Source organism: Salvelinus alpinus, chromosome 24, assembly GCF_045679555.1.
Source record: "Salvelinus alpinus chromosome 24, SLU_Salpinus.1, whole genome shotgun sequence".
Classification (NCBI taxonomy): domain Eukaryota; kingdom Metazoa; phylum Chordata; class Actinopteri; order Salmoniformes; family Salmonidae; genus Salvelinus; species Salvelinus alpinus.
The window spans coordinates 23,584,227-23,599,311 of record NC_092109.1 but is presented as its reverse complement, the minus strand read 5'-3'; the positions used below and the strand labels follow the sequence as shown (position 1 = coordinate 23,599,311).

The 15,085-nt window shown below is 39.6% G+C and overlaps 1 protein-coding gene across 1 annotated transcript; it reads left to right on the top strand.

The window, feature by feature from the left end:
- Window positions 1-2,569: 2,569 nt before the first annotated feature.
- LOC139552362 (barH-like 1 homeobox protein) lies at window positions 2,570-9,946 on the top strand. Its single transcript, XM_071364026.1, has 3 exons — window positions 2,570-3,793; window positions 6,948-7,173; window positions 8,386-9,946. Exons 1-3 carry the CDS (start codon window positions 3,340-3,342, stop codon window positions 8,675-8,677), a joined length of 972 nt encoding a protein of 323 aa, XP_071220127.1. The 5' UTR covers window positions 2,570-3,339; the 3' UTR covers window positions 8,678-9,946.
- Window positions 9,947-15,085: the final 5,139 nt, after the last annotated feature.

The following is a 15,085-nucleotide window of genomic DNA, read 5'->3' as shown; positions in this document are numbered from 1 at the left end:
AGGGTAAGAGGTATGATACTATATACATCCTATAATTTGTATGATATTGTACAACTGCTATTCCATTCATATAACCTAATGTAACGTAATATATCATACTAAATGTACTGTCACATATTTACGTACAGAATAATACGAATTGTCATGAGACCACGTTGCTAGTCTAGATATAAATATTCTTAATTTCAGCTGCACTTTCTACAGTGTGAGGAAACCATTTGTTATGCACATATTATTCAGATACACAATTATTAGTTACATAAACCTAATCCGTTTTGAAAATTGACAGACTATATTGACCAATACTTACAACTGTGACACCAACCTTGGACTATAAACAACTGACTAACACCCAAAATGTGTGTGCAAGACATAAAATAAAAATACATTTTGTTTCATCCATTATGTCCTATTTACAAAACGCATCATAATGTGACAGTTTCTGTATGTTGAAAGTACTACATCTTGAAAACTTGATTGCTGACATGCAAAACATTATGGGACTGTATCAACAGCGAACTAATGAAACAAATAGCAAAATATTGTTTTTGAGTGGTATTACCCTTTAAGACAGAAATGTGATAGAAAGTGATTGTATGCTTTAGATCTCTCAAACATTAACACACACTGAAAATCTCTGCTTCCTTTGACCAGCCAAGTCATTACACTGCATTACATCTCTCACCTTCACACACACACACACACACACACACACACACACACACACACACACACACACACACACACACACACACACACACACACACACACACACACACACACACACACACACACACACACACACAAAGGAAGTGTACACCTGACCATCCATACACTTGCAAGAGACAAGTGGTAGCAGTGGAACAAATTGACAAAGAGATCAGCACACCATAAGCAAGTCTACAGTCTGGTCTCATTCCCTTGTGGAATTGTTCGATAAAGTGGGAAAGTGTACAGAAAATTACTTTAGATTACTCTTGCAAGGGTAGCTCAAAAATATAAATGTACAAAGGTAATCACGACAACTATTTTACAAAAGACAGACCCAAAGCAATGTGTTTCCACTTGAATTATTTTGCATACTATTTTATGTACTTTATATTTTAGCCATGTAATTGTTAATCTGAGAATTGTAAACTCAGGACAGATTTGAGTTGTGACATAGATAGACCTATAAAAATAAGCTATTTAGTTATTTCTTTTTTTAAATGGCAAGGAACAGGAGTTGTTCAAATGAAATCTCCATAACCCACCTCCGGAGCCCAAGTAGACTAAATTGGAAAGAAAGGCAACGTTAGGATGGGTATGTAGGTTACTCTTTTCCATCTCTGTCCCCGCCTCAATGTGACAGCTTGCAGCCGCAATAGGACACTATGGAAGCGGGGAGCGGATTCACTAACCTGCCGGTGTCGAGACCGACGCTCGCCTCCAATCTGGCGGTCACATGGGGGGTTCGATTATTACGGCCTGTCGGGGAGTCATGTGGGGCTAACTGTTTTGGAGGAAAAAAAACGAAAGTGGAGACAATGGCATTTCATGCACATTAAAGTTTGCGTCACGCCATCCTTTCAGCGCATGCTGTTCGGACTATTATTCCTCATTAGCATTGTATTACTATTAGTTGGGCTACTTATTATGAGCTAAACGTTGACTATTCGATGCTGGAGCTTTGTTCACCCCCAGAAAAGTGTATGGAGTAGTATTTTGTGGCCTAATTATGCATGTATGAAATTCTTGCTCTCGGTGCATAGGCCTATGCAACAACAAAACATTTGTTGTCCGATAAAATAAAAACATAATTTGTGTCAGAATATTTTTTTTAACAATGAGCTCACGCTCGAAATTCAAGAAAAAAGCACTGGCTGTGTCCTCGACGCATTAGAAATGAATGCAGGCTACATTAAATCTAGGCTATAGGAAGAAATATTATAATGATATGCATTTCTCATACCAGTAACAAAACAACAACAACATGATGAAGCTGATACTGATGCTGATGCTGATACTGATGCTGATGCTGCTGATAATAATAATAATATACAAATCCTTTCGGAATTAATTTTGAATCAGAAAAAAAGTTATCAAATACACCCTTAATAAAAGTATTTTGATATTTATAAAACAACTCGAACATAGATGGAAAACCAATTAACCTAAATTCTGATTCAATAAATGCAAAGGTGGAAAAATGCCCATAATGTTTAAAAAAAAAAAGCCTGTTTAGTTTTGACTGAAGGAGAGGCGAGAGAAAAGTCCTACCAGCTCCACATAATAACCCCATTCATTATAAGCCTCATCAATGATGTAATGAAAGCAAATAGTGTGAAATTTTTATGTAAACAGTTGGATCTGAGTATCCTGGTGAATTCAGTGTCTCTTTAATTAATCAAAGAAAGGGAGCGAGAAGGAGGAGGGATGAGTGAGAGTGTGGGGGGGTCCACTTTCCTCTCCGCAAGCCCGTCAGCACCCAAAAAGTCCCCTCAACCAATGAAGTCTTGTCACTGGGGACTCACGTGGACGGGGCGTCCTTAAAAACCTAGCTCCTGAGTTTTCCTCAAGTTTCATCTCTGTGCTTTCGTTCACAGTTATGTCTATTTAACCCGCGTTACCTCTGTTTTACAGTGCACGTCTTCTCGACTGCAGCTGCCCACCGGTTTCGAGTCTCTTGTTGCATCTCTATGCTGGCTCAGGATGCCTTTACCTTCCTCTGCCATCGAGCGCCGCACGGGTCACACAAGCGAACCACTTTTTAAGTGATTAACATTTCTGCAATTGTGTCCTTGCGCTGCGTCATTTCCAGGTCTTGAATTCTACCTGCAACACTCGCTGCTGTCTCTGACCGTGGTGCTGAAACGTGGTGCTGAATCGCCTGCCTATTTACCTTGATATAAGGCCGCTCCACTGCCTCTAATCAATGCAGTTTTTTGTCAATATTTGAAATAAATTGAGAAATAATTGAGAAATCTTACCGACGAGTTTTCATTTCTAAAAAAAAAAAAAAAAAATTGGATCCAGAAAAATCAATCAAACTTCCCAACAGAGAATAGCACCAAGCTGCATCGATTTTATGAAGAGTGCTGTACTTAGGACAACATAGTTGGATGCAGGGTTGATGTAACATCGATAACCTGGAGATTTTGCCAGCTGTAAGATTCAATCAAGAAGAGGAGAAAACATCCTGGATGAATATTTGTGATTTCCGTAACATCTTTGGATTTTCCAGCTGGATAAATTGAGGCAAAGTCTCATCTCAGCAATCGCCGCTCAACCTGAACTTGCCTCGAATACCAATGATAGTTTGAGTTGAGGCCTCGAAGAACTCAGTTGCGCTGGTAAACAATGGAGGCATGCACCAATGGGTCCAGCTTTGGGATCGACTCTTTACTTTCCCACAGACCTGGAAGTCCGGTCATGTCGAAAGGGGACAGTTTGGTGGGAGAGTGCCGGTCACCGTTGGAGTTCAGCCCGAGGTCAGACCTAGAGAGCGGCTGCTCCTCTCCCCGGTCGCCGAGGAGGGAGTGTGTGGATGAGGCATCGCAGAGGCAAGTTCACGCTATCGGGCTGCCGCTTCATCTCCAACAAGGACAGATCTCCGCCGGGTCACAGCCGCGGACCGTCACCTCCTCCTTTCTGATCAGAGATATTCTAGCTGACTGCAAACCGCTGGCCGCCTGCGCCCCATACTCCAGTAATGGCCTGCCAACTCAAGAAACGGGGCGACTTGCCTCCAAGCTCGCAGAGGACTTCATGGACAAAATCCATAGCAACTCGTCGTCAGACAGCGAATACAAAGGTAAAAGACTGATGTAAACAAACATAATGTTTTAAAATCAATTACACTTAGGCCTATTTATCACATAGTTTCAAATTGAATTTTTGTAGGCCTGCTGTTCTAAACTCGTCTGCATTTGTGTGTTAGCTTCATGCAGATATTAGGCTAGCCTGCAGTAGCAGTTGATTTGCTATATCAGTGATTTTAACTCTAGATGTTTTAAAGGTTTTACATTTTGACTTTCCTCGGAAGACTAGGGAGAAAGTATTGTATCTATGCTTGCACAAAATGAATCCCATCTAATATGTATCTAATGAAATATAAAATGATATGGAACATGATATGTACACTATTATGACTGTAAACCCTATAGAGATTAATCGCTTGGTGAAAGTTTACCAACAATATTATCTTGGACAACATGAGCTCTATCGGCTATAGTTACAGTGTATATAGGTTCATTGAAAAGGAATAAACTAGCCTTTTCTTTAAGTATTACATCCACACTGTTGATATTCTCCAATGATTTGGTGTCAACCCGTTTTTCCTTTCAAACGCATTTGCTTGCATTAGCAGACGTCTTAAAAGCATCTGTTGATGTCAGGGAGGCAAGAGAAAAGCTGGGGTAAATATGACAGGGTCGCCTCCAGATAAATGCCATCAAAGATCTGGCGGTTTCCAATCATGTCAGCCATAACATACATGTCACCTCGATTGTCAGTTTAATGATGCAGCGCCTGGATACAACTAAGTCATCCGTTGATAGGCGAGGTCAATTCCTTGCAGGAATTAGTCAATAGAAATGTGGTTATAAATGTGATACTAAACATATAATACATGTGTTTCTTATTTCACCAGGTAGGCCAGTTGAGAATAAGTTAATATTTACAACTGCGACCTGGCCAAGATAAAGCAAAACAGAAATATTTATCTGAATAACTTATACAACCAAAACACAAAATATATCCACCCCTTAAGAAAATGGCAGGTTGCCGTGACAAAAAAAGTTTATAATAAGGATATATTATTAGTATTCATATTCATATTATTATTACTGTTATTATTCATTAGACTATTGATTAATATTAGTCCTATTATTTAAGCCCACATGTTATTTATACTATAGTGAGCAATGTTATTACATCAATCTTTTATAGCAAGAGTTTAACGTTTTTCCTGCAGGTAAATGACTTCACCCCAGTTCACAAAAAGAAACATGAACATGAATAACACATAATTATATTTTGGATACAGTGTGTGTGTGACAGATTCTCATTGATATCAACGCAGTCAATTCTGCTCCATAAACCTTGTAGGGACTAGTACGCTGCTTTGATTTCAGCGAATCCGCCTCCTAATATTTTGGGGATTTGATGCAATTTGTCCCAGTGCTAATCAGATTTGTAACGCGCGAGGCCGGCCGGCTCTTTATTTCGCTCTTAACCGCAGCCCTGTGAAGTTTCTCCGGTCGCGGTTGAAAGGCGCCCTTCCCTTGTGGCTCAATTAGCCGGATTATTGTGGTTCTTGAGAGACGACTCAACTATTCAGCTAGCAAGAGCTCTTACGTCGTGTAGCCTCTTTTTGGAGAGACGCGTGGGATGGGGGTGAATTAACTGAAAACGGTTTATTACAGTTCAAGACCCAACACAACAGCAAAGTAAAGAATATAACAAATGGGAATCTTACACACAGTACATTGCAGAAACAATGTGTTAAAATGTGCAAACAATAAGGGCCATACATTTTTTAGATAGGCTACATCTTCATAAAATCTCTTGGCGCAATGGAGAGTGGCCTAAAGTCCTCCAACATTGGATCACCAAAACTAGGCTATATGAATGTTGAAAAAGGTTAAACTTTGAAATATGTCCATTTGTAAATGTAGCTAGGCCTATATTTTGATGAAATCCCATCTGTCATGGGTTTATAGGCCTAACATAGGCCTACGTGCCTGTTTAATCAACCTGGTCTCAGAGCATTTTTTAAAACCCTTTATTTAACTAAGCAAGTCAGTTAAGAACACATTCTTATTTTCAATGACGGCCTAGGAACAGTGGGTTAACTGCCTTGTTCAGGGGCAAAACGACAGATTTTTACCTTGTCAGCTCGGGATTCGATCTTGCAACCTTTCGGTTACTAGTCCAACGCTCTAGGCTACCTGCTGCCTATTTCGCATTATTCTGTACTTAAATCATAGACACTCCATTTAGTATGGTATGTTACGTTTCCTATGTTACGTTTCGTATGGTTGGTATTCATTTGTGAATGTCCAGCACCCATTTCGTATGATATGTTACGAATTCAAATTCATGTTATATATTCCGAATTTGCTAAATGTACAATATTGTCAGAATTTGCAAAACGTACAATATGTTACGAATATGCAAAACATAGGATATGTTATGAATTTTAGCTAGCTCGCTAAAGTTAGCTAGGCTAGGGGTTAAGGGAAGGGTTAGGGTTAGCTAACATGCTAAGTAGTTGCAAAGTAGCTAAAAAGTAGTCATTAGTTGAAAAGTTGCTTTTTAGCAAAAAATGTTGTTGTCCGTGATGAGATTCGAACTCGCAACCTGTATGCCCACCCATCCACCCTACTTTCATTTTTTTTGCCTTAAAACCATCTGTCTTATGTAACCATACCAAAAGTAACAAATCCTCCTAAATGGAGTGTTTGCATTTACTTACAGAATAATACGAAATGCTGAGACAAGGTTGGTTTAATGATCTTACCCATCAATTTGATAGGCTTTATGAACATTTTAAATATATGTTTGTTCTTGTTGTTGAGTGTTTCATGTTTAAGAAATAAGGCCCGAGGAGGTGTGGTATATGGCCAATATACCATGGCTAAGGGTTGTTCTTAATCACAACGCAATGCGGAGTGCCTGGACACAGCCCTTAGCCGTGGTATATTGGCCATATATCACACGCCCGAGGTGCCTTATTGCTATTATAAAGTGGTTACCAACATAATTAGAGCAGTAAAAATACATGTTTTGTCATACCAGTTGTATACGATCAGATATTCCACAGCTGTCGGCCAATCAGCATTCAGGGCTTGAACCTGCCAGTTTATAATTGTGTATAGTTTACAGACGAAAGAAACCGTGGTCTCAGCATAACTCCCTGTTCAAATAAAGGTTCAATAAAATATTTGTCCTATTCTTGTGAGCAGTGAAAGAGGAAGGAGGCCGAGAGATCTCGAGTAGTAGGGACAGTCCGCATCACATTCGGCTGAAGAAACCCAGGAAGGCGCGAACAGCCTTCACCGACCACCAGCTGGCCCAGCTCGAGCGCAGCTTCGAACGGCAGAAGTACCTGAGCGTGCAAGACCGAATGGAGCTGGCCGCTTCCCTCAACCTCACAGACACACAGGTCAAAACCTGGTACCAGAACAGGAGGTAAGCACTGCCACACTTGGTTGCCTTTAGTTTAATTACACGAATTATAACCTATTTAAAAGGACGATAAGTATTTTGATAGTGGGATATAGGCTTAATGGATGAATGCAGTGAGCTCATGCCAAAACAGAATATGTGTGCGCGCGTGCACCTGTCAGCTCTTCACCTACAGACAGAATTATTTTCTCATGTCAGTCAGACAAACTTATTGGTCACATATGCAGCCAGGTCACATAGATCGAATTTATTTCTCAAAACTTGCACACATTGCATCCATTCCTTCTCGATAAAGGAGAAAAATATAACAGAAAAAAAAGCATATTAAAATATTGGCAATTAGGCACTGCATTAAAACTTTGAACAATGTGATTCAAATACGGAACGGAAGAAGGTAGAAATATTTGTTTGTTTTTAATAATTTTTGGAGGGGAAAAAACAAATGGTTTCCTAATGAAGCTTTGACATTCAGACAGCAAAACGACATTAATAAATATAAAAACACAACACTTTGGTGCATTAATAATCTATCGTTGCATGTATGCCATATCAATAATTCACCCACGCTACTACATTTACTCAATTATTATAATTATAAATAATTTAACTAATAGAGGAGTGCTTTTCAATTGACAATCTGAATCTGACAGATTACCCTTCCGCGTGAATACGAGTGACGGGGGAGTGATTTAACAGAATAACCGAAGTGCGTCAATGAGAGTAGCCACACTTTCAATCTTTATTTGAAAAATAGTGGAAAACACAATCTTTTTATTATAGGACTCAGATTATAAAGTTTACACCAATACAATCCCAAACCGAAAATTCACCCATTGAATACAGATGTTTCCAATTTACTGAACTTTAATGACTGAAATTAAATGTGCATTTCAAACGCCACAATGGAAAAGAAAATGTATCTTGTGCTAAGAAAATATGCTACATGTTTTTTAACGTTTTTAATAACAAGGAAGGCCTAAATCCAGTAAGATAATTTTAATTTCGTTTAAATTGAACCACGTATCTTATTTGTGCATGCATTTTCAACGGGTTTTCCCAAATTGCATTTTTTTTACGCATGCAGATGTGATTGAATTGTAAACTTTATAATCTGAGTCCTATAATAAAAAGATTTGAACTGTACTTTTCAAACTTATTTAGAACTTTACGATAAGAGTTTCCCTTACTAATATCTACTGTTTCTTGTCGGAATAGAACCAAATGGAAGAGGCAGACGGCGGTTGGACTGGAACTGTTAGCGGAGGCTGGAAATTACTCTGCCCTTCAGAGAATGTTTCCGTCGCCCTATTTCTACCCTCAAAGCCTGATGTCCAACCTGGACCCCGGAGCGGCGCTCTACCTATACAGAGGACCCTCGGCGCCTCCTCCCGCTCTGCAACGACCTCTCGTTCCGCGGATTCTTCTCCACGGTCTGCAGGGGGGTAGTGAACCACCCCCACTCCCCCTCCTCTCCGGTGTGCTTCCCCGGCCAACACAGCAGCGGTGAGACGGCCTCTCCGGATATATGCCATACCTGGCAGTCTGGGACTCTAAACGAGAGAGAAAAAAACGATTCAAACTGGTGACAAAAGAAGCTGGCGTCAAACAATGAACTTCATGACTAAATTTCCAACTCTCTAAAGTGGACAGGTTTTTACCATACTGGAGTTATTTATTTATAACTTAGGCCTATTTATTTTTCTCTATGTATTTAACTTATATATTTATATTTTTGTTTACCATAAAAACTTTAGTGTGGGCTACATCAGAAAGGACGCGATCGTTTTACAGATAGTCGTTGCTGGCACCAAGTCTCATGGCAATGGCACTTTTACTCAGACTTAAGAAATCAAAAAATTACTATTATTATGATTATTAGGCAATGTTGTCAGGATACAATGGAGAAAAAAAACATGCATAACAAACCAATTTATTGGTCTGTAAACTGAAATGTCATTCCAAATTGAGTTGAATAATTAGAGAGCCAAAGGCATTTCATAACAATTATTATTTCTTTCTCTTTCTCTTTACAAAGACCAGTTGAGTTTCATTCACTTTTTACAAAGGAGCAACATAATAATCAGCAGACGTAGACATGTAAAAACGAATATTTTGAATTCTATTTTTTAAAGTATCTTGATTTGAAGATATTTTTCTTTCACTAATTTTTTTCTTTCCTTCAGATGACAAAGATTCAGCACAAAAACTATAGATTAGCTAGAGCTCAAGGTTTATTCCCTATCATTTCAGAGATAATCTGGCGGGGAATAATGAAGGTCCATGAAATAAACAACATGTATTTTAAAATGTCTAATCATAAGGTTTTTACTTTAAGTTTTACTTAAAGGCCGAATGGTATGAAATATGGAGTCAAAGTAAGAGGTAGGCCTAAATCAATTTACGAAGGCGCAATGTATCCTTGCAAACCCTTCATTTTTGATAAACAAATAATGATTGAAGACTGAGTCGGTTGCCAATTCGGGTCGTTTGCCTGTTGATTTGCTAGGTGTATTAAACAGACGTTGTGCATTACTTACTTACGTTATTTCATACGAAACCGGTGGAAACCTTGCTAGGCTACTTACTCTCTTTAGTGAAAATGTATATTGCAGATATTCATTTGTGGATTGGTTCTCTTATTTCTGGATCGTTTTTTGTTCCTCTCCCCATGTGTTAGCTAAACGAACCTTTTGTCAAACTGTTCAAACATCTTAAATCGGCGCTAGAGGGGGATCTACTTTTATATATGTGTAAATAAAGGTATTTCATTTAATAACGTGACTACGTTATATCTTTCAAAACCCACGCATGACAAATACAGGGCCCACATCGATTTTTATGGCAAATGGAATACATGTAGGCTAATCGTCTTCGTCATCACCATCCTCACCCTCGAGTTCAACCAAAGATCAGTGCACTCGTTTGATACACAAAGTAAACTTTTAAAATGAGCATAAGACTTTGGCTGTAGGCATATACTTTTAGTCCTCTATATTCTTTTATCAAGGCTATATTTTATAGGCAATCTAATATCTGATTAGTTGTTGTTTTGGGGTTATTCAAGGTCTGGTAAGTGGCGTTTTCTCCCGGAAGTAGAAATGGACAAACGGATTTGGTCCTGCAATCATTGCTCTAGTCAACAGCTCACTTTCCAATTTATCAATTGATTAATTCATGACATTGATCATTAATGACAACCTCATGTTTAGCCAAACTGTACAGCAAAATGACACGGTGACATAATTTCATATATATAATGCCAGAATGTAATTACAAACAAAGATTATAATTTGGTATATTTCATCATAAAACAACAAAACGTGTTCTGTTGAGACAAAGGAGAGTCAAGGTATAACTAACCTGTGATAAATATGCCTGATAAAATCTAATTGAGGTTCGTATAATTATATTAGAAACACCGTGTTTGAATACTTTTTAACGTGTCTGTCAAACACTCCCTCAAACCCCCTCACTAGTTGTTTAGTATCGTGGATTTAATTTGTCGAACCTAAAAAAGTTGATAAAGAATGTCACCGCCAGAGCAAGGAACATTAACCAACTTAACCTTTAAAACACGCCTAGATATTTATCCAACGCTTTGGAGTGGTGAGGTTTCAATTTGAGACATTTAATTCTGCCTTGATACCTAAAACGTTTGCCTATCGTATAAGTTATGACTAGAAATGTGTTTTGGTAGGCTATATATTTGATATGAATAAATACAGTTGGATTTCAACGTTCATCCACCTTGGCTTAGGCTCATAGTTCTGCCAAAAGTTACATTAATGGGAATGTGTATATAATAAAACACACAACGACAATTAAAACACACACACGCCATGCCTCAAACGTGAAGTCGGTTAAATCTAACATAGGTCTAATAAATCATGGAAATAGGCTGCTACGGATTCGAGCAATTGCATCGAGCGTCAATCATTGGCAAAAGAGGTCAATTTATTCAGCTAGGCTAGCACATGTTGCAAATAGGCTAATACACTAGACCTATACCCTACACCGGCAGACTACATTAATAATTCAATTTCATTAGTTTTTCATAAACAATATGAAGACGAAATATTAATGTAAGGCTAAGTGTGCAATTGTTTAAGTGCCTTAAATGATCCCATTTGGAAATTGATTGCTTCCATGCCTCTTTCTTGAGAGTGTTTGTGATGTGCTCTTTGCCAAACGGCTCCAACAGCTGGTGACCGGGCGACGCTGACTGTGGGCAGGATCAGCGATGGGACATCTGGTCAGCGGCTCGGCAGTGCCTCTGCTCCACCAACCCCACCCGCCACCCCAACCTCACTCCTAATAGGAGTCGAACTTTAATCCAACCAAAATATCAGACTATAAAGCACAGAGTTAGGGAGTTTAGTCTGACAGAGTTGGCCAATGGGATATCAACGATTAGACAAAATACTTTGTTAGATTTTAATTGAAAGTCGATAATGGCTGTGATAGTCAGGCTCCCCGCTGCACCGCTCGCATGGCACATTTCTCCCTTCTCCCATTGACCACCAGCCTATCACTCCAGAAAATATTAGTCTGACTTTGACTAATTGACACATTTATAGTGCGTACATTTGCTATAGCCTAACTGAGAAATAGTAGCCTATAAAGGCTACACATCACACCGTGGTTGGTTGGGACTTGAAAAAAAGGGAGCGGAAAACCTGTAGCAAATTCCCACCTTCCCACCAAAAAAATCTAATTAGAAGTACATCATAAGGCTCCATGACCGATTCAAATAACGATGACCCCACTCAACATTTATGAAAAGGGTTATTCTTGCGAAGTGCGCAGTTGATTACAGGGAAAGCTCCCTGTCTTGCTGGATGACGCTGATATTTTTGCATGTGAAAGGATACGTGCAAATCCCTCCGCTCTTACCGCGGTTTGTCCCCGGCTCAGGGTTAATGAAGTGCGGATAGAGTCTCGTTGAGCTCCCGACAAAACAAAAACACAACACGGGGAGGCTTAGACTCAGAGGATCAGTGACTCTGATTAAACTCATTGACTCAGAATAAAAACTAAACAAAACAACCTTCAGAGGAAATTAAGAGTCAATCAAAGCGCAATTTGCGTTGTAGAGTGGGCGATAGTCTTTCTTCACAGTGCCTTTTCAATCACTATTATATCTGTAGATTTGGTTACTACTGCAGACTTTTAAAATCAACAGGCAACGTTATTTAATCCAGAGGAAGCTTCAGAGAATGGAAAAATAGATAAATACCAAATGATACAGAATAGCATATTTTGCTTTTCTTACGAACAGTTCTAATAAAATACTTGAGGCTGTTTCTCCTATTTAGCAACTGCATATCCAATTGAATTTCAAATTATTAACTATTTTGTGATGTATTTATTTAAAAGTGAATGATTATAAAGTCTTATTGTAACTTAATATCCACAACCTCCACAAAATCAAGTTAAGTTTCCCATATTTGTTAGAAAACGAAAATAATAGGCTACTTGCAATATTGATTGAACCAAATTAAGCTTAAATGTTGGCCATGTACAAATAAATTCCCACTATACCCATAGACTTATAATAATGGAGTTAAAGATAATACGTAAGCATTTGTCATTAATATTTGATTTAAAAAAAGACAGACAACCAGTAATATTGCATGACAATATCACACTGGATACTATTGAACATTTGCAACTAAGCTGTGTATGAAGTGTAAAGGTGAACACATACAGTGAGCTCCAAAAGTATTGGGGCAGTGAAACGTTTTTGTTATTTTGGCCCAACAGCACTTTAGATTTTAAATGATACAATGCTACCATGATTACGGATAATCCGAAATGAATCATGAATAATGATGAGTGAGACATGAACAGAGGCATAAATATCATACCCCCCGAAAAAAGCTAACCTCCCACGTTATTGTAATAGTGAGAGGTTAGCATGTCTTGGGGGTATGATATTCACGCATCTCTAACTTTCTCATTATTCACGATTCATTCAGGACTATCCGTAATCATGGTAGCATCCGCATTAACGTAGAAGTACTTAGAAATATATTTTTATTTACAATAAAAGAGACTCAAAAATGACACAATACACAATCCTGAACGGTTGCATCACCGCCTGGTATGACAACTTCTCCGCCTCCGACCGCAAGGCACTACAGCGGGTAGTGCGTACGGCCCAGTACATCACTGGGGCCAAGCTTCCTGACATCCAGGACCTATATACTAGGTGGTGTCAGAGGAAGGCCCCAAAAATAGTCAAAGACTCCAGTCACCCAAGTTATAGAATGTTCTCTCTGCTACCGCACGGCAAGCGGTACGTACCGGAGCGCCACGTCTAGGACCAATTCATCAAATGGCCACCCAGACTATTTACATTGACCCCCGCCCCCAACAAGTTTGTAGAGTCACAAGCTTGATGTAAACATTGCGTGCTAGGAATATGAGACCAATTATTAAACTTTGGACTACTTTATTACACATAAGTGAATTTGTCCAAATACTTTTGGTCCCCTAAAATGATGGGACTATGTACAGAAAGTGCTGTAATTTCTAAAACGGTTCACCCAATATGGATGAAAATTAAAGCTGACAGTCTGCACTGTATCATTACTCCAAAGTGGTGGAGTACAGAGCAAAAACCCTAAAATGTGTTCCTGTCCCAATACTGTTGGAGCTCACTGTATATCCATTCAGTATGGTGGGTTATGGGGAAAATGACAGGTCCAACCAGGTTGGTCATCACTTCATGGGGGGGGGGGGGGGGGTTGGATCAGGATGACCTCTATGAACCAAGGAAAAACAGCCCCTAACCATGGCTCTCTCACCCCATCATTCTGTAGGCCCGCCATTCTCTCTCACACAAACAAAGTCAAGAACAACACAGGTTATTCTACCATATCATTGGGTAGGATGGGAGAGGTGACAGGAAAGAGAAAAATACCAAGAATTTGGATTCTGGCACGTTGAAAGATAAACATTTAGTAGAGAAGATTGAAACATCAGTAGAAACTGGCGAGAGTGAAGGAGTCAGGGGAAAAAAACAGTAAGTCATTCCTGTGGCAAAGTCAGGGTTAGCAAATCCTCTTCTGGCCCAAGTTATGAGGCAGAGAGAGGAGGAAGAAAAGCTTTGCCGTGCGGAGAGGAGATAACCCCGCTAATAATTTCCCTGATAAAACGGGGAGAACTACAAACATGGGTCAGGGGTGCAGAGATTGACATACCAATCTCCGCAAATAATGAAAGCTTAAGCTTCCCGCTTCCCTCTCAGAGCTGAAGGAGAAGAGAAGAGAGAAGGGAAGATGAATGAAATCAGGACCAACAGATGAAGAGGTGGCGCCTCCTGTTCAAGGCATGCCCCCCAGTCAGTGATTACTGCCATGTACCCCCAGCAGGGATGCAATGTAAGCCACACAGGCATCACATGACCCAGAGATTATCTAATCAATAAATTGTGGTGTTAGGGCCGGCCTGAGCTCCTGTCTACCGCAGAGGTCCCTAAGCAGCCTTTCAAGGCAATGTCCACCCCTCCCCTGACCCCCCACTACCGAACAGAGAAATGCCTCTGGGATAAAACACCCCCGAGCAATAACAATGTCTCACACAGGACTGACCATGACCACAACAGAGGCCTACAGTAGAGTGAGGGACAGCAGCCTCAAAGACCATAAGTGCCCACCAGTCTCCACATCACACTATAGCACCTCCTGCTGGATGGGGGCATTCTGCTGCCTCCAAATCTCTGTATACACTGCAGACCTGGTACCATAAGCAAAACTAAGTATCTAGCTACCTAGTTACCATTTGGCCTGAACAAAAAATACCTAAGCCTGAGGATGGTGAAATTCCCTAAATCTCTACTGAATTCAGAAACTGTATAATGGTCTTCTTATCTTTGTCTTTGTCTTCTGCAGTAAGAGCGGCAATCTTGATC

Bases quoted from the DNA above. Each gene is read 5' to 3' on its own strand.
- LOC139552362 (XM_071364026.1), top strand. From the start codon at position 3,340: ATGGAGGCATGCACCAATGGGTCCAGCTTTGGGATCGACTCTTTACTT. The intron at 3,794-6,947 runs GTAAAAGACTGA...TCTTGTGAGCAG, and splicing joins GTCAGACAGCGAATACAAAG to TGAAAGAGGAAGGAGGCCGA. The intron at 7,174-8,385 runs GTAAGCACTGCC...TTGTCGGAATAG, and splicing joins ACCTGGTACCAGAACAGGAG to AACCAAATGGAAGAGGCAGA.